The 20,074-nt window shown below is 33.6% G+C and overlaps 2 protein-coding genes across 2 annotated transcripts; one reads left to right on the top strand and one right to left on the bottom strand.

Moving 5' to 3' along the window:
- The first annotated feature begins 125 nt into the window (after positions 1-125).
- Positions 126-18,349, top strand: LOC138334783 (protein mono-ADP-ribosyltransferase PARP14-like). Its single transcript, XM_069283508.1, has 3 exons — positions 126-1,477; positions 1,742-2,431; positions 10,837-18,349. The coding sequence occupies exons 1-3, from the start codon at positions 490-492 to the stop codon at positions 11,022-11,024; spliced, it is 1,866 nt and encodes a 621-aa protein (XP_069139609.1). The 5' UTR covers positions 126-489; the 3' UTR covers positions 11,025-18,349.
- LOC138334410 (uncharacterized protein KIAA1958-like) lies at positions 13,357-14,630 on the bottom strand. The gene is made up of 2 exons (XM_069283080.1): positions 13,871-14,630; positions 13,357-13,673 (listed from the first exon to the last, which is right to left on the bottom strand). Exons 1-2 carry the CDS (start codon positions 14,628-14,630, stop codon positions 13,357-13,359), a joined length of 1,077 nt encoding a protein of 358 aa, XP_069139181.1.
- Positions 18,350-20,074: the final 1,725 nt, after the last annotated feature.

The raw sequence follows: 20,074 nt of genomic DNA, 5'->3' as shown, positions 1-20,074 counted from the left end.
AAGGGGACATGATAGGCTGACTAAGCAGGGTAATCAGGCACAGAGCAGGCGACCATACGGTGATGCCACTGACGGAAGAGAAAAACACAACTACAGCTACTGGAAGACCTACACAAAGCAGTCAATATGATGCTGAACCAGAGGAGAGTGACCGTTCTAAAAATAAAGTTAATGCTTCTCAGACGCATGTTACTTCTACAAAAATCAAGGATTCAATCCAGACAAAGAACAGAGGACATGACAACACAATTCATATCGTTAAAAAACACGATGATAATGAGAGCGAAAGTAGCCAACAGAATGATTCTAGGCCATCGGTTAATGTAGGTAACCTGAATGGTGGTAATACAAGAGAGTTGACAAAGGAATTTTTCAATCCGAAACAAGGCTCAGGTATACACGATCATTATTGTAAAGTACAGGCGGATCCGGTAAACAGTGACCAAAGACAACAAAAAAGTTAGCAAAGGACATTTAGCTGGTGAAGATATGGTGGAAGAAGGTGATAAAATAGACTTTGATAACATGTCTGAGCGCACCTTTTATAGTAGTGAAATGGAACAAGGAACCTTGAAGAAAACTGGCCAACATAATCAAAAATGGACATATCCAGACCATGTTGACGAAAGAGAAACATTGTCTTGTCCATCAGAACAATATATTGAGATAGTGTATTTCAATGAAGGAATTGGCAACGGACTGGAAGTAGAATGCAGTACTAATCGCAACGAATGTTATTTAACTGGTCAGACAAAAAACTTTAGAGATGCTAGGGATCAACATAGGCAATACGCTAGGAGACAAATCAAGACGCTGACTGATACTGAACTGAAGAAATTTGAGGAATATTATCAACGTCAAGAACATGCAATGCATTCAAAGGGCATATTATGTCAACATAACCCCAGTCATAAAGAAATCAAGCTTGTTGGAAAGAACAGTGATGCTGTTGGGGAGACTGAACGTCAGATATTGACAGTCATTGGAAGGGTTACCAGCCAACCATTTCAGAAACAATCAAAACCGGATTCAGGAAGAAAAAAGAGAATGACACCACCGTCGGGATCAGAGGTTTGGAAGAGTAGTGGTGGGATACAGGTGTTTATGTATCAGGGCGACCTCCTCAATCTGGATGTAGATGTAATTATTCATGGAACAAATAGTAAGCTAGATAATTCTCGTGGTCTGTCTGCTCAGATTTCTCAAGCTGCTGGTCCTGAATTGGAGACAGCTTGCAAAACTGTTTACGCTGAACGGAGACTAAATGTGGCAGATGCTTGCTTTACTACTGCTGGGAACCTCCACTATAGGTGCGTTATTCATGTCGTCGTACCAAGGTGGCCTGAATACAAGAAAAGTGGTACAGATCAATCAACAAGAAGGAAACTATATCATGATGATCTGGGTAGGGCTATTTTGAACGCTTTGGATGAAGCATGCAATATTGGGGCTAAATCAGTTGCACTACCTGCTATCGGTGAGTTTATCATCTTTCTCTAATACAGGCTATATTAACGTTGGTACATATATATATCAAGTGTCTTTATTCATTCTCATGCAATACCATAAATGTAATGTGACTTTCAGTCTTAATGGAGATTCATCTACCATAATCTGTATATAATATGTATATTGTAAATAACATTGTAAGGATGTAAACGGAAACTCATATTTTCTATCATTATAGTAAAAGCTAAATTGATTTTATAGTTAAAGTGATGTTCCTTTGTACCATTTACAGGATGTGCAAAATGTCCATCCGACATTTTTCCTGCTGCATTTGGTGAAGCTCTCCATTGTTTTCTTGAGACGGACAAGGTAACGCCATTAAGACAAATCCATGTCGTTGACCAATCTAACCAAGATATCTTAAACAAAATCAAATTTGAACTTGTTCGCAAGTCACATTCAACTGATAAGCAGAAATCACCTGAAAAGTTTCGTGATGAGGCTGGTGCACAACATATATCGGGATCAAAGACTCATCCATCGAAATGGAAGAAGTGTTCAACGACTGGTAGAACATGCATGCTATCTCCAAAGCTCAGAGTGACTATCAAAGAAGGAAAATATATTCAAACACAAGCTTCAGCACTTGTAAGTATAGAAGACGAAGATCTACAAAGCGCCCGGTATGTTGCTAAGGAAATCGCGAAAGCAGCAGGCGATCAATACAGAAAGAAGATGGAACAACTGAGAAAGATGGGGATCAAATATCAGATTTCAGATGTTTTTGATACTTACGCAGGGGATATACGAAATGCAAAACATGTATTACATGTGATTGGACCAGTAGCAGATACAGACATTGTGGGAAATAAAGATTTATTTAAGGCTTTGGCTGGCAACATCAGGGCATGCATCTTCCGAGTGCTTAATAAAGTAGTTGAAATGGAACTGGATTCCGTTGCTCTGCCATCATTTACATCAGGTTTGTAATGAAAAAGGTTGATTCATAAGTCTAGATATATGTCATATAAAATTAGTTTTGATAAATAAATTCGATGATTATTTTAACACATCCATAGAAAGTGCAACACCCAGTTCATTTTTTCTACTTTTCCTATTTAAGGAATAATTTGACGTGTAGTATTATTAAATGAATGAATGAACGATTTGGAACCTATTTATTGATATACCAGGATACGTCTGTGTGTATCTCAGATATTATTTGGAACTTCACCTTTGTTTTCCCTCTGACCCTACTTTAAATAAGATTCTGCAAGGCTCTCTCTCCATCATCATGTGTCATTGAAACATGATTTGCATTATTTTGACCCTTGACGTCTGTCTAGACGAGCGAAATATAACCTCGTGGCAAATGCAGGTGGGAACTTAAGCTATTGAATTTAATTTTTGCAAATATGCCAAGTATCATTAAAAAGCTAATGATATTTAGTATAAATGAGGGAACTTAATATGATAAATGATAATGATCCAATTTGTACATGATGCACTATTGTGTAGTTTGCTTCTGCTTATTTTAGATGAGATTATGCGATGCTGTGGCGGAGTAGAGAATTAAAATTGTACAAATTACAGTTGAAGTCCAACTCCGAGGGCCTGAGACTTTAGCTATTTTCATCCATATAAACGACTTTTCTGATATTAAGCATTGGGTAACATTTATAATACAATGGTAGCATCTTTACATGGATCGGAATTGAAAATTGTACAACTGATAGGGCTGAATCTCGGTTCACGTGGCCTGAAGGGCGGGGGCAAAATGGGTCAATTTGGCCATAATGCTATAAACGACTTCTCTAAAAGTCTGAACGATATCTTAGTGGAACGGTTAAGTATAAAAATCGTTCAAATTATGAAGAAAGCATGAAATTTTACAAATGGATTCTTTAGGACATAAGGTTTTAAGAAAAAATGGACACCAAAAACATCACGGCCACTGGCGGCCGTTATATTGGTTTTCAAAATGGCCGCCAAAAACCACCTTCTGCGACCTATATCTCATGTTCTATACCAGGTAGACACAAACTTTAAACGTCTACACTCATATTATTGATACTTGGGAACATTTGAACATTTTGGTAGTGATGAATTTCATGTAAAAGGACCGCCATTTTGTATTCCGAGATGGCCACCAACTTAGCGAGCTATATCTGTATAAATTATATCTTATTGGTAAAGCTGACTTCAAGGATGTACTCCTTTGAGAAGTCAAAATTTTCTTGTAATAAACTTTTTTTTCTCATATAGATTTTTTAGGCTTTAGCGTACTACAGTGCGGCTAAGCGTTATGCAATGGGAATTGATAACATTCCTAGCAATGTGATTGGTTTTCACAATATCTTCCAACAAAATTTTGCCGCCATTATTCAATATCATTTTCTGTGTGCATTCAAATTGCAACAACACAAACAATTCAAATACAGAAAACCACACAAATTGAAAAATATTACATGTTTCAGTTATTGGACAGTAACATATTGCATGTCACTGATGATATGGAATCCCTACAGTATATTCTACTAAAACGTATTCTCGAGGCGTCGAGAAAATTTCTTAAGAGTTACTTCCCTTCATTTCACTACAGTGGTCGGTACACAATATTCAAAGTTTGAAACTTCTTTTCAAGTGTTATATATTTAGTTATATTGAATCTGATTGTCAGCAGCTAAATAATACTTTATACTAGCAGTGGTCATGTGGCATGAGAAACCGATTTATTGGATGGACCAATCACTGATTAGGGTCTTCAAAATTGATCTCTTGAGCAGAGACCTGATAAGATCAGTGAATATGAGTGAGACAATATAATACATTTCTTGAATGAAATGTATACATCAAGAGTGTAAGCAGTATTTGTGTTCATTTTGTGGCAGTTGGACCGATAATTATCAGTGTTTATGTCGTGAAAATGTGGGTTTTACGTACTAGTGTTATCGGGATATTATGCACTGTAGCTTCTGTTGTGAAGCTGTTCTAGGGGTGGTAACTCCCACAAAATAAAACTGTTCAGTAGCGAAAATAAATAGAAATGAAATAAATATTTGTTCAAAATGACATTACATAGCTATATTGAATATTGTCAATGAAATAAGATAAGTTTTAAATCGGGTTTTAAACTTTTGCTTATATTTTTTACTAAATTGATTTTAATTAAACTAAAATAACATGTTTATGATATCATCACCATTATATTGAAGCACTGATCCTAATTAATATTTAAATGTAGTTTTAGATACTTGTTATTTTTAAATATTTATAAATTACAGGCCTAAATTAAATTATGATTTTAATATTAGGAATAGCAATGTTTTAGCTTGAATTGGCTATATGATACTGGCTATATGATACTCATTTCATTCAAGTGATTCAATTAGACTTTAGAATTACAGCAATCTACACTGTTGCTACCTGTGTGTATTATGCATGGAGCATATACATGCAATTTATTGTATGACATCATAAAGCAAATTAAGTCAGTCAAGAGATACAAGTCAAAGACAATTGTATTATCGGTATCTTTTCACTGCAGATTGTTTTCTGGTTTCTTATGTTTGTCATATATTTTCATATCACTTTGATCAATTGCCTAAAAATGTCATATATTTTCAAATCACTTTGACGAATCGCCTAAAATAATCCAGATGTGATACATACTAAAACAGATAATTAATTCAAGGTTTATATCTAAGCTTGATGATCATTAAACATTATTTTTCTCCAATTATCATTCTTTAACTCTTAAAAGTTCTATGTGCCGTAGTTTTCATATTCAATAATCAAGAAGGGCTTTTAATGTTTAATTCCCCATAAAAATTATCAACATTTTGTGTACTTAAAATGCATGGATTTTAATTTTACACGTACAAAAGGGATATGAAAATGTTTTTGGCAGTACTTGCAAAATTAATTATATTACATTTACAGTGCCGTGAAATGAGTACCTACTGTCACACCAGGAAGCCAAGATGTAGTCTACAAGTTCATGTTACATTTCTATGGTGTTATTAGTAATTATAAAATTATTTCTGCTGGTATGTTTCCATCTGAACATACATAAGGCATCAAAACAAGAAATTCACTGTGCATAAAGTGGGTGTTGTGACTAATGTTTACATGGCTTAATAAATGTTTGTCTGTCTATTTTAATGATTTTCACAATTTAATTCATCAAATCTGGCATTGTTCAACAGATTGCTAAAAAGAAAAAAAAAACATGTCAAAATTTCCCACCGGTTATGGCACATATGACTTTAATTAAGTGGCGTCTTGTAAAACTTGAAAATACACTATAACATACAAATGTCCTTCCCTGCAATGCATATAATATATCAACGGTAAAGCCTAACAGTACTTTAAGTACTTTGATTGGAAATAGGAGTTCATACCATAGAAGAAAATGGAAGAAAAAACATATGTCCGTGTACTCGTTTTTGAGCTATTGTCACTCAAAGATACCTAGTTGTTAAAAATATTAGATTTTATTGGAATTTGCCGTTTTGACCATATACACCAAAGATGAAAGCCTTAATTTCCTAATGAGCTGTTTGATATGTATAAATATTTGTTAAATTTATTTTCCAGTAGTCCTCTTAAAAATATACCAGTTTTGATTAATAAGACTAATATTTTTTATCAGAATATACTACCCCTACCCCTTAACTTTGAACTACAAAATGCACTATTTTCAGGCATTTTTGCCAAATTTAACTCTTTATAGAAAAAATTCTGGTATTAAACTTTTGTTGATATTTTGCATATTAACAGGGAAAAGGCTGGTCTTTCTAAATCAGGCAGAAAAATGGGAGGTCCGTGTGTTTACTTTTTTGTCCCATTTGAATATTTGTTATTTTTCAGTATTTTAGAGTAAAAATTAAAAGTGCTAAAATCACAATTAAATGTAAAAATAAAGTGACAAAAGTGTATCATTTCAAATAATAATGCCCAATTTTTTAATAACCACGAACCCAGTAAAGATTTACAGCAAAAAAATAGCTCGATACAGCTAAAAATACTGGCGCAGTGATGATTTAAGTAAAAACCATAGCAGTAAAAAATGGTAAAACTGTGACTCTACTCAAAGCGAAAAAAGACACAATTTCAAAATGGCCGCCAAGTGGGCCATTCCTTAAAATCCCTGTATAAAAAAATCTACTCGCAATAGAAATATAATTTTTTGACAAAATTTGCAACTGGCAACTTGCTACAGATGTTGATAAATTTAATTTGAAAATCTTATAACTTCTTTGATTTATGTCGAAACGAGACTTCAATGGGACTGAAACCTCAGAAGAGTACACCCTTAAGCAAATAAACACCAGCAAGTATATGAGAGTATACTTTTGTAGTGTTTGATAAATAATTAGATTCTTATTTTAATTTCAAAATGACCAGCATTTTGAAATTCATGATGGCCGTTTAAATTAAAATTGTTTCCCTGTTTCTCTTTATAAGTGATCGATCAAAAAATCAAGTTAACACTCTTAAACGTCTATGATCCATACTATCGATAATAAGGATCATTTTCAGGGATCCCCACAGGTGAAACTTTTATAATGGAGGAAAGTGCGTAATGATTTTTTCGCTCAAAGAATTCACGTGCGAATCTTTTCCAAAAGGTATTTAAAATAACACAATTAAATGATATGAATGATTTTCCCTTTGCAACCAAAACTATAATAAAGGTTGAATTTATTTCTTATATCATAATTAGTTATTATGACAAAAATCCAACAATTGCTAATTATCATTGGTCCAGCAAAGCTTTTTATAAAGTGATCACATTTAAGTCATAATTGACATAAAATGAAAAGTCCCTAGTCATTAAACAATTATCCAGAGTGGGCTAGCGCTCTTCTATTTCTTTAAATCATGTCCATTTCTGTGATGTTATTTTTTGTAATAAATGTATTTCTTTAAAATGTAAAAAACATTAGCATTTCAAAAGTATGCTTATTAAAAAGGAAGAATGAATTAAACATAATATTCCGAGTAAGCTAATTGGACGACACTACAATTTGAACTTTAAAGTGAAAATATGATTACAAATTGGTTTTTATGTAAGAGTTACTTCCCTTGATTTTGACCTGATTTGATATTCGAAGAAAAAGATCGTTGTTCCTGCAAAATAGCATTATTAGCTCACCTGGCCCGAAGGGCTGTTACGTAATTTATCAATTAACAGTAATTGATCTCTTGTGGTGTGTGCATTGACCCATGTACGATATCACCTTGGAGAAGGTTCACGGAATCGGGGTCCGCAGGAGGTGCGTACCTCTGACTTAGGGGGCGCTAAGGCGGCTAGGGATAACGAGAGAATGGCCGACGGTAGTTGGTTACATTTTTTCGATGCGATCATAGACACATATATTGAGAGGAAAATTAAAAACCAACAGTTTTTGCATGTAGAGTGATTTCCTTTCTACCGATGAGATGTGTTGATTGAAGCCAAGGATGCACGAATCGTTCAAGCTAAGCCACATAAGTCATGCGAGTAGGGGCGATGGGTGATTTGTTGACATTTTCGCTGTCAAAATACGGAGCATACGGCGGTTTTACGTACTTAACACTGTGTGTAAAGATACATAATTGAAGTTAGATGTTTGAAGATTAATTTGCAAAGAAATTTTTAGGTTTAATTCAGTGGTGATTTGATGAAATAGTGAATATAATGGGGACGGAGGTATGGGTGAGGAGGCCAAAAGCCGGTGACGGCGGCCTTGGTGAGCACATCCATGAATTTCAAAATGAGGAAACAAGTGTTATTTTGCCGCTATATAGTACTAATTTGTTAACATTATAAATTATAAACTAGTGTCATGTAATCTCATTAAGAAATTACAAATACTCGATATTCCAACTACACATGGAACCCGGTGAGCGATACGTGTATATTTTATGTTTATCTTTCTTTCATTCAGGTAATTAATTACAATACTATGTAAATCTGTTGCAACTTTGGACAAGTACCTGTACATACCTGAGTCAGGGTGTTACATATGTAGTTAGAACACATACTGTACCTGTACAGTAATACTTTCATGTTATGTTTCAAATGAAATAAAGTAGATTTTCACAAGATAAGTAGGTTTAATTACAATAATTATTTTATTTTGTTTGGAACACAACCACATGGAGGAGTCTAGTACGTAGACTTTATTTAACTAGTTAGATAATCTAGGCTGTCATTATAAACGGACCCCTGGAGATAGATAATATAGGTAACATGAGGTATACCTACATGCAGTGACGCTTGACTGATCATCAGGTAAGGTGTTACATTTGGTATTTGGGTAGGGAATTGGCCCAGGGAATGAGTCGAATGAGGGTAACGTGGAAAATTAAAAGCCTATATATAGTGACAGGTGCACTATCTAAATATTTAGGTGCAAGAATTACACAACTATATACCTGTATCCCCATCTGTGTCTGTATGTTGATATGTCTATACATTGGGCATACACATATTTAAGTAATGATACGATTCAGAAGTGTATTTATAATATAAATTTACTGGATAAAAATTAAAAAAAGTCATTATTCTGTGTGTAAAAGCACTAAATTAGACTGACAATTAAAATGCTGCCGAAAACATGAATTATGACACATTATCTGCAAATTTGGATGTAGATCTATTGTCGATAATTATACGACCCGAAATGATAATATCAACAAAAATAAACAAATAAATGAAAATAAATAAATAAAATATTTGAATCAAAATTTCTTTCAAAGCTTATGATCGAATATTATTTGTCTACAATATTATCTAGAACTGTATGTTTGAAAGAAATCAAGTACATGTAAAAAAATGTCTCTTGTTTAAATATCGTCGAAAATAGGGAAGTATGTGACTTTAAATCATATATACGGAAATTAGACTCATCTAAATTAATTTTAAGTGAGGAGATCATTCTACAGATAAGTAGGCCTAACGTACAATGTATATATACCACCCATGCGCCGTCCCCAGTTAAAACAGGGTCTCTCCCCGATCCCGTCCGTCGCTAACGTAGGGTAATTTTTGCCAAATTTCAACCATTTTACAAGTCACGGAGAAATTGTACTTCTAATAGCACCTTTCAATGTTAATGAAAATCTTAATTCGTCTAGTTCTGGAATTGTAAACTACGTAAAACCACCGCATGCTCCGTATTTTGACAGCGAAAAATGTAAACAAACCACCTGTCGCACCTACTCGGATGGCTTATGTGGCTAAGCTCATTCAACACATCTCATCGGTTGAATGAAATCACTCTACATGCAATTTTTTTTTAATTTTCCTCTCAATATATGTGTCACTACCGTCGGCCATTCTCTCGCTTCGAGCTCCCCCCCCCTACAATGCCGCCTTAGATAAGCGCCCCCTAAGCCAGAGGTACGCACCTCATAAGCACCCCCATTCCGTGAAACTTCTCCACGGCGAATATAGGCACTCAGGTAAGCGCGAGTCCCGTCAGTCCATTGTTCAATTTGCTTGCAAGCATTTATATATACATGTGACGTAGAAGGTCTGTCCAGGTAAAATCTGTGGGCTCACCAAGGGGTGTTATACGATGGCGCAAACGATTGTTTATGATGGCGCTCGAAAGCAAACTTCCGTTCACATTCTCCTGTTAGCGACGCCTTTACAGAAAGAAGAAGCAATAAAATATATTTTAATCAAATATTACCTGAAACATTACCGAAAGGGACCAAAGTTTGTATATATATTGGTTCAGACCAAGGAATAAAATACCCTAGAGCAGAATTAGAGGTAACTATTTTAATCACTAGTAGTGAAAGTATTTCCATGTATTGTAAATACATCTTTGGGGAAAAGGAAACAGTGACCTTGGCTCTAACTGTTAAGTTATTTGTTAAGCTCACAGGCGACGAAAATGTTACAATCTCCAAACGAGTTTTTGTAAATAACTAAGATTCCTAGACACCTGATATTGGGACCGTAACATGCTGGGGTAAAAAGTTAGTTCATATGAGTGACCTTGACTTTCATTGAAATCAATAAGCTACTTTCTTAAATGACTTCAGTTTACAATATGTAAATTTATAGTTCAATCCTACACAACTACTTACTACTTATTCAAAAGTAATACTACCAACGTTAGTCCTGATGCATTCAAAATTTTCATTGACTTAATGTTCAAGTACGCCTAATAAGTGATATATAGGCATACGAAATATCACTTGTTTAAACAGGTTTTAAATACTTAAAGATAATTCTTAAAAATTTATTACATTGCGATTTTTTCAGAATTACTTATATTCTGCAAAGTGATACATGACCTTCGAGCCTCATTTTATTAACTTAAAAGCAAATAACATTATAGGACAAACCAGTTAATTACAATGGTTACTTTTTTATTTTGATAGGTACATTTGAACAGGGTCAAACAGAAAAAGTGTGGGAACTATGTGTGGATGTGGTGAAGAAGTATGCAGCCGATCAAAGTGTCAAATCTTCATTGAAGGAAATCATTCTTGTTGCTGGTCATCATGACGTACAACTGTTGTTGAAATTATTTGAGTCTGAAATGCCTCATTATGGAACAGTCGTGTAATGAGAAGTGATTCAATGTATCAAACATGTAAAACACAGAGAGGAAATAAATCAATAACATAAAACTCAAAAGAAATCAGATCAAAATAAGAAGAACATTACTGGTTCTGATTGTAAGTAATCCAAAAAAAATTCCAAATGTACTTCGTGAATTATTTGTGTTTGTGAAGCTTTGAATGAGCTAAAGATGCGTAGATTCATATTATGATTTACATGTTATGTTTATTTCATGCTTTATTTTCCATTATTCCTGAACAAACATCATCAGTGTGTATAGCAACTTAATATACTGCTATGTGTCCGTATTTATTTGGTTTTGCTGGCAGCAGTTAAAACAATCTGAACTGAATGGTACGGCACTTTCTTCCTACGTACTAATTAGAATAAGGATTTTGTTCTCCCCCTTTTCTTTCCATAACCGACAAATTATGTTTTTGAGGAGTATTAATTGTATATTTGATTTTTCTGAGCTTTAATCCGTAACTATAAGAAGCTTCATTTGAGTGTGTGTTAAGCTAGTTGTGTTACGTTGTGTCTTTTCATATACGCCCACCGCCATGCCCGATACAAACTTATTGTAGATCCAGTATTTTCCCCATATTAGGTCACTTACAAACTGTGTAAATAATTGTGTCACCCCTGTGAAATACTATCTCATTAGGGACAAATAAATAAATATCTCTTTCACTTGAATTGTAGATCATTTAATGGTTCTTACCAAGATTCTTAAAAGTTGTCTTGTTCTGATAAGAAATTAATAGCTACCGTAGTTGGGATACTTTGGCGTCGGGAAATCTTGGCGTTTTGTATCAAAATAGGATGATTAATTTTGGTGTGTTTAAATTTGACATTTTTCCTGAGTTTTGTAGTTAGTGCATATCTAGTATCTGAACGGTATCTATAGTTCCCTTGGTTCTTTTGTCGCATGTTGGCAGAATATACTTTTTATGTATGTTTACACAAACGTGATCAATAGCGTGTATATGCATTCATCTTTATATACAAAAAAATAAATACTTAATCAAATTTTGGTATGTTAAAGTTCGTGCCCAGCGTCAAATAAGCTAATACATGACCACTCCAGAAACACCCCAATTTACGGTGTATGTATATATAGATTTTATTGAGGTGTCCCAATTATATTCGTCAAATATGTACATATTAAATTGAGAGTTCGATTATCATTGATTTCCAAACTTGTGTTAATTACATTTTTATAAGGTAACGTATTCAGTATTTGACTTTCGTTTGTAAGATCTTAAATAAGTAGATTTATTAGTATATCATAGTTGTATTATCTTCTACTCATATGTATTTCAAAATGTTTGGTAGAGCTTGTTACGAATGATGTGTGAAGATACCAAAAGGCTAATACTGGAGTATGTGTAAGAAATATCTTTACTTCATCGCGAAATATTAATCTTCGGAAAAATACTTTTGAAACATGCTCATCTGCACTGAAAACATTTTCAACAAAATCTTTATCAGTTGCATTACAAACGATGTAGCTTGATAACGGTGTTGTAATCATCAACCTTTATCAATATAAATTTTGGTAGATTACAAAATATTTACTGTTATAGTAGACACTTATTGAATGGGTATGAGGGAAATAACACTTTTATGGTTCCCAGAGACACGAACTATTTTCCGAGGCGTAGTGTCGAGGGGAACCATAAAAGTGCTATTTCCCGAATATACCCATTCAATAAGTGTTTTATTATACCTTTGCTTCATTTTCGCTATGTAAAAAGCATACATGGTGCATACTATTACAGTGACGAAGATGTCATCGTGATTAAATGACGCGTAAAATCAAGAACATTTTATTGGTAATAATATGTTCGTCACCATAATACCCATACCTCTGACCATGTCTGTGTTTTATAATTATAGTTCTGACAAAAAACACAACTGAAATACTGTATTAAATTAATGAAATTTTATTGATATTCAAGAAATGCACAAACAGTAAATAAGATAACATATATAATATTCCATAACAACAGTCAGTATTTATATGATCCAGTTAATTCTACTTTGTGATATTGATGGTAACATTGCAATTATTGAGATGGAAATTTCCTGGAATATAACCTGATGGGATGTTATTGCAGACATTTGTCCTAGTAGCGGCTAGCTCATATGCAGTAATGTCAGCCATTATACTTTCGAATTCGTCGTCTAAAAAGTCGGGAAGCTGGAGGTTGGAAGAGCATGTAGCTAGTTCATTTCCGTTGACAGAGTTGTGTAGTTTTGGAGACTTTGCTGGGACAACATTTTCACTTAGTATGTCCGAAATTTGGCGTTTCTTGTTTTCACTTAGTCTCTCACTATAAGACCTGATAGAGTTTTTCCGATTTGTGCCCGCTTATGCCCATGATGTGCCTTGCTTCGACTCCCTTTTGGTCAAGCGTCGTGATACATGTTGCCCGTATACAATGGTTGGTGTATTTAACAGAGAGACCTGCATCTTTGCTGAGCCGTGACATGAAACTGTTCAAAGTATTTTTACCTACAGCGCAATTATCATACCACACATCCATGCTCTGATCGACAGTTTTCTTCAGCCTTTGCCAGAAGTTGTCATTGTTAGGATTTAATTTGCTTAGGTATTTCTCAATAGTAGCCACAGGACAATTAGGATTCCCTGAAACATATGAAGAGGAAGGAAAATGAAATGCATTATTTACTTGACTCATACAAATGACAAAAGTCAATGCTAATGAAAAATGAACACGACGTAATTGTAAACGAATTTGGTATTGTTTGTATAAGCTACACCTTTAAATACGCTTTTTCAAATTTGAAATATTAAAACTATCAATAAAATCAACGTTACAGTACCTGGTTGATCATACATGCGTCCCTCCTTGTCATTGTCTCTTAAATCGTCGCCTCGATGGTTTTTTGTTTGCCGACTGGTGACGGTGACGTATCGTCTCCCTGTAGCATCAGCATTGATGTTGAAATCATTTTTCTGAATGTCTCTCAGGTTCTCACGGCCTCTATTACATAAATAGTATAGATATTCAAATATTGTCCGGTTTTGTAATCCCTCCGAGGTATCTGTAGAAAAGATTTCACTTGCGTAAAGCTTCTCCATGTCTTTTGCATCAATTGGAGCTTTGTGTTTCGTATCCCCTAATCCCGCCTTTTTTAGGTTCACCAACACCGACTGGAACATTTCATTTGCTTTCTTAAATGCGTCGGCGTTTATAATATCCTCATCGCGCTTCTTTAAAAAGTACTTTTGCAATCCATACCTGATTGTAATCATGGATTTTTTAGTGTATCGGGATCCATCAACTTTTTTCAACTCCGCGTAAAACTTTCGAAGAATACCGTTCACATGTACGCTTGTTTCACCCTCAAGTTCACTGATCGTTCCGAGTGATTTTTCTCGGAGGTAATCCTTCAAGATGTTTACCGCAGTTTTGATAACCTGTTGGGTAATTGCACTGTCTCTTTCGTTTACCAACTTTGTTAGTGTTTCCTCGTCAAAGTTGTCAAATCGTGTTCCGTTTACAGCCATTTTCCCAAACACCAGCCTTGTCGCTTTGCGATGGAACGTCAATGACGTCACATAAACGTCATCAGACGACATGAAACGTCGTCAGATGACGTCAAATCAAAATCGCTATAGAGGAAAAGTCCGCCAAATTTGAATGCAGGTAAATAGCCTTTTCCCACGGTAAATAGTCCAAATGACTATTTACCGGGGAATAGCTTTTTATGACAGTGAAAATTTTAATAGCATTTCTATTGACTACTTTTTATATTGCGAAAAAGAAGTAAAGGTATAATAAAAAGACTTAAAGTTATATGAGCCGTAACTGGGCGATAATTTTGACATGCTATTTTTTCATCATTAATTCATTAAAAACCACAAGGTTTGATGAATAAAGCTGTAAAAACTATGCAAATTGCTTCAGATGACTTATAAACGTAAGTTATAACACAGAAATTTTGTACTGAAAAATTGTTGTTTTTATGCCTTAAATATGTTTAAATAAAAACAGACCTGCAAAAGTCACTTTATAAATACTAAAAACATTGTAAAAATGTGTAATGAAATTGTAGACCATAGCTTGACTTCATGGTCTCAACGTATGTACTCATTTCACTTCACTATTGATGTAAATAAATGATTTTTGGCAGTACTGCCAAAAATCACTTTCAGCTCTTATTTGTACATGTACATGTAAAATTAAAACCTATGCATTGAAAGCACTGTAATTTTCAAGAAGTTGGTAACTTTTGGTGATGAATAACATAATAAAAGCTCATCTTGATTCGTGAGTATGAAAAATACGGCATCTATAACTTTAATGTAATTGAATAATCGAGTTTTATTTTACCATTTTACCAAAAGGCGATTGTTTCTCGTTTAGATATAATAATTATATGTACATATTTGATATATTTGATAGCGCACCGTATCAAAATGAATTAAAATGCGCTTAATTGATTTTTTATATTTAAAACATAATGTTTGTTATTAGATGACAAGATTTGATAGAATTTTAGTGATACGATATGTAAATATTCACCTGGCGTTGATAATATTTTGAGTAGAAGAACCTTGGTCATTTATCTTAGTTTTGAATTGCAGACCACCATGATCAGATTGTCCGATTGTCCGTCCATCACTGTGTCCGTCCTTCTTACCACTATTTGCAGACAATCGCTTTTGTCACTACCAAGTACCGGATGTTTTTGTGGTGCTGTACATTTCCATTTTGAGATCGATCGGACGTTTTAGACTAATTTGATCATATATGGCTTAAAATGTTATCTTAAGACCTTTGTTGTATACGTCGACTGACGTAATATGACAATAAGATGGTTAACAGGCACTAATTTTGGATTTCGATAATTAGGGCTTTTCACTTTTTGGTGAAAAGACCTATTGTTTTCGTTAAGTTTCTTATTCTTCTTATTATTATTATTCTTATTATTCTTCTTCCTGTTTTTGTGAACGCTCTCTCGGTCAAACGGTAACACACAGGTTAAAAATGATTTCAGTATGTTTTAACCAAACATCTGAAGGTGTTCCATGAACAAAATTAAGTAGGTCAAAAATTCCAAAATGGCCGCCATGACGTAAAACCTTAAAACCACAAAAACTGCTTTAACTCAAAAAATATGAAAGCTATTGCAAATCTGAAGGTATTTTATTGTAGGGAATGAACATATCTAACTTTTACCCATGACATGTTTCCACAAAATATGTCTTGTTAAAAAGCTCGCTAGAGGTCAAAGTTTACAAAAAAGTGACTATTTTTAGAATTTTTTTTATTATTCAATTTTTTCCAAATTTTTTCCATTGCATCGATGCAGTATCTCATTCTGAAGGCTTTGATGTCTTCAAATTAAAAATTAGTCCACTAAATAATTTTTTATGACGTAATTAATATTTAACTAAGATTTTTTTTTCAAATTTCGACAATTATATTTTAAACATCTCCTCTGATTCCACCAGTGCAATCAAGCCCAAACGCACTACAAATCTTCCACTTGTCACCGTGACCAATTCTTGTTAATATGGTGTTGATTCAAATTCAAATATGGCCGCAATGACGGCACTTCCGGTTTAACCTAGACATCCATAACTCGTTAACCACTGAGCCAATTCCTTTCATGTTTTTGTATGTTATGTAGAATAGCATACTGAGAAACTTTGTAATTGTACATTTTTCTCTAAAATGTCAACTTCCGGTTGATCATTGACTCATAATGGAAATTCGCCATTTTCGGTGAAAATCACGAAAAAAATCTTCTTGTCAAGTTCTACATAGTATAGAGGCTTCATGATTTGCATGAAGTAAGCTTAGGTAGTTGACTATCGGGTTTGAAAAAATAAACGAGCTTGACCGTCATCCAAGGTCACAGAGTGCGTGTGATTGTAGAGTTATGAAAATAATCCTGTGAAAATTCAGCTCATTGAGACAGCCGTAGCTCGTTAACCACACAGCCAATTACTTTCATTTTTGGATATGTTATGTAGAATCAAAAATGAAACAATTAGTTTTGTATCATTTTTCTGTTAAACGTCAACTTCCGGTTGGAAATAAGGGACAAAGTTCAAAAATGCAATTTTTCGACAAAATCATTAAAAAAATCTTCTCAATTTCTAGAAGGCCTAGAGACCTAATATTAAGCATGAAGCATGCTGACATAAATGCCTACCAAGTTTGTTAATGTGATTGACCTTGACCTATATCAAAGGGCACTCAGGCTAACAATCCTAAAGTCTTCAAATGACTTATTGTAAAGTTCTGAAAGGCCTAAGACCTGGTATTGGACTTTTGGTACGTTGAAACTAAGCGTTACCGAGTGTTTTATAAATGACCATGAACGAAGTAGCTTTTAGGTGAAAAGCCCGTCAAATTGTCCCGGTGACAATTTCTAGTTTAATTTTGTTTTCACTCTTTCTTAAAACTTACGAAAGAAATGTTTCTCGAACTTCACATTAAATCAAGTAATCATAAGTTGTGCATAGTTGATTTTTTAGGACAATACCACAATAAAAGAGCCTCGTTCAGCTTTAGTTATCATCGATAATGCGTAGAAAATCCTTCTGAAACGGGTTATCCAAGTTCCGTAGGCGGTTGCACGAAAGGAAATTATCTTTCTTTTTATTAATAAATAGATTCATCTATGGTTTTCATTATTTATCATTATTTATGTTTTCTTTTCACCTTTAGCATCATTCTCGATTCCTAAAGAATTAAACGAAAACGAATATAACCAAATTTCTTGTCAAGGTTTTCTCTACCATATTTAAATCTTAGTGTTGTTTAGATATATATTTATTTAGTATTTAATCAGAAACACAATTTGTTAACGAACAATTGTCCTTTAATAATTGTTAATGATAGTAATACATTTGCAATACAACTAACAATACATGGATTGTTGAATGAAATCTGTGCAGTTTTGTGCAAACATTCAATTGACATGATCAATTTTGATAATAATTTGTGAAGATGTTTTGACTAACAATAATGTCGGTTGTAATTTGTAAACTGTATGATTTGAAAGTTTTTTTTTGTTATTTGAAAACTTCTTTGTTATTTTTGAGACATTAACTTTTTTTTCTGTATCTCATTTTTAGCACGATGGAGCGTAGCTCCGTCGTAGCTTATAGCATACCCCCTAGTTTTGAAAATCACGTTGTGAACAGGATATTTCAAGTTATACACCATTAACAGCAATGAAATTTGGCAGAGGCATGTAGTTATAGATAAGGACGGAACTGATAAAACTTGGCGACAAACAGACATAAACTGTATTTTTGAGGAATTAAAATATATTTCATTCCTTCTTTGTCTATACGTAATATTTAAATGATAAACACAATGCATTATAGGAAATTATATGGCCGACGGTACCACTTCATACAAAAGAAATATAGTTTAAGAAAAGATTAAGACAATTTAGAAATATTCATTATTTTTCTATTCTTAAATATGTTACTCAAAGTGACGTGACATCATAATTACCTGTGTTGGATAATCTATATTCCCTGGACAGTGTCACAAGTCAGGTGCCCTAGTTTCATCTAGATGCTGTTTATAGGCCTATATGCGTGTGTAAATGTGTTACATACACAATTTACTGTTAAAGGGAAAAACAATGGTTGAGAGTTAATTAATGTATTTTGTTATCGAGGCCCTGGGAAAGGCTTGACTGTAGCTGCCAATGTCAATTTGTTGACCCGTAGTACACATTCTGTTGTGCCGAGACCCAGCCAATAAAACTTGTACTTGTGCATTGTTATCTTAATTGTGAAATTTATATTGTGTTGAAGAAAATGAGATAAAAGATAAGTAATTAATTTCAACGTATTGAAGCGAATTCAGTTTACCTCTTAAAATGTATAACCAGGACAGCCAAACATCATTGATTTTTTTTTGGTCACCTTTAATGAATTAAGTCCTACTCCAGCAGGTATCTTTTAAAAGTCTAGTCAACTTAACACTTTGATTATACATAATTGTACATGTGTGATACCGATAAGCAATCATAAAGGAAAAAGTTTCCCCAATTATTGTTTATCATATATCAATATTCTGATAAATTTGAATAAACAGCATTGTTAAATTTAGAATTTTACTAAATTTTCTAATATTAAAGTTAAGTTGATGCTATTTGATTTGGTCCCAACAATATTCTTACTAAGATAATGCAGCTTCTGCATACGCTCACATTAAAATCCTGCTCAGAAAAAAAAACTGTTCTGCACAAATCATTTTTTTTTTAAAACTGTTGATCTATATATTACTTAACATTTGATGATTGACATCTGTTTTGAAAGAAATTTATGATTGTTTTAATACCAACATTGATAACAATTAAATACCAGTGGTCATTTGAATTGTCCTAATTAATTATTAGTTTAAACAGTGCATATAAGTGATAATCAAGAATATTAGTCAAAACCAATTATTGAACATTAATTAACTGGACCATCGTGCTACGAGGCCATTGGCCTCTTGTTTGACAATGAACCTAATGTTTTTATTATTTTTGACTCAATTTCATTGATGTGAAATAACATAGACATTGTCATGTTTAGTAGAGCAGTTTATATTATACATATATCAGTATTGTGTGACAACATATAGGTATATTAAACTAATCAGTATGCTCTGATAACGTATTGGAGTAATACACATGTAAGTATACTCTGATAACGTTAAGTGTAGTACACATATGAGTATAATTGGACAAAGTGTTAAGTGTAATACACATATCAGTATACTCTGATAACGTGTTAAGTGTAGTACACATATCAGTATACTCTGATAACGTGTTAAGTGTAGTACACATATCGGTATACTCTGATAACGTGTTAAGTGTAGTACACATATCAGTATACTCTGATAACGTGTTAAGTGTAGTACACATATCGGTATCCTCTGATAACGTGTTAAGTGTAGTACACATATCAGTATACTCTGATAACGTGTTAAGTGTAGTACACATATCGGTATCCTCTGATAACGTGTTAAGTGTAGTACACGTATCAGTATACTCTCATAA

This window comes from Argopecten irradians, chromosome 11 (genome assembly GCF_041381155.1).
Source record: "Argopecten irradians isolate NY chromosome 11, Ai_NY, whole genome shotgun sequence".
Classification (NCBI taxonomy): domain Eukaryota; kingdom Metazoa; phylum Mollusca; class Bivalvia; order Pectinida; family Pectinidae; genus Argopecten; species Argopecten irradians.
This window is presented reverse-complemented; position numbering and strand designations above follow the sequence as displayed.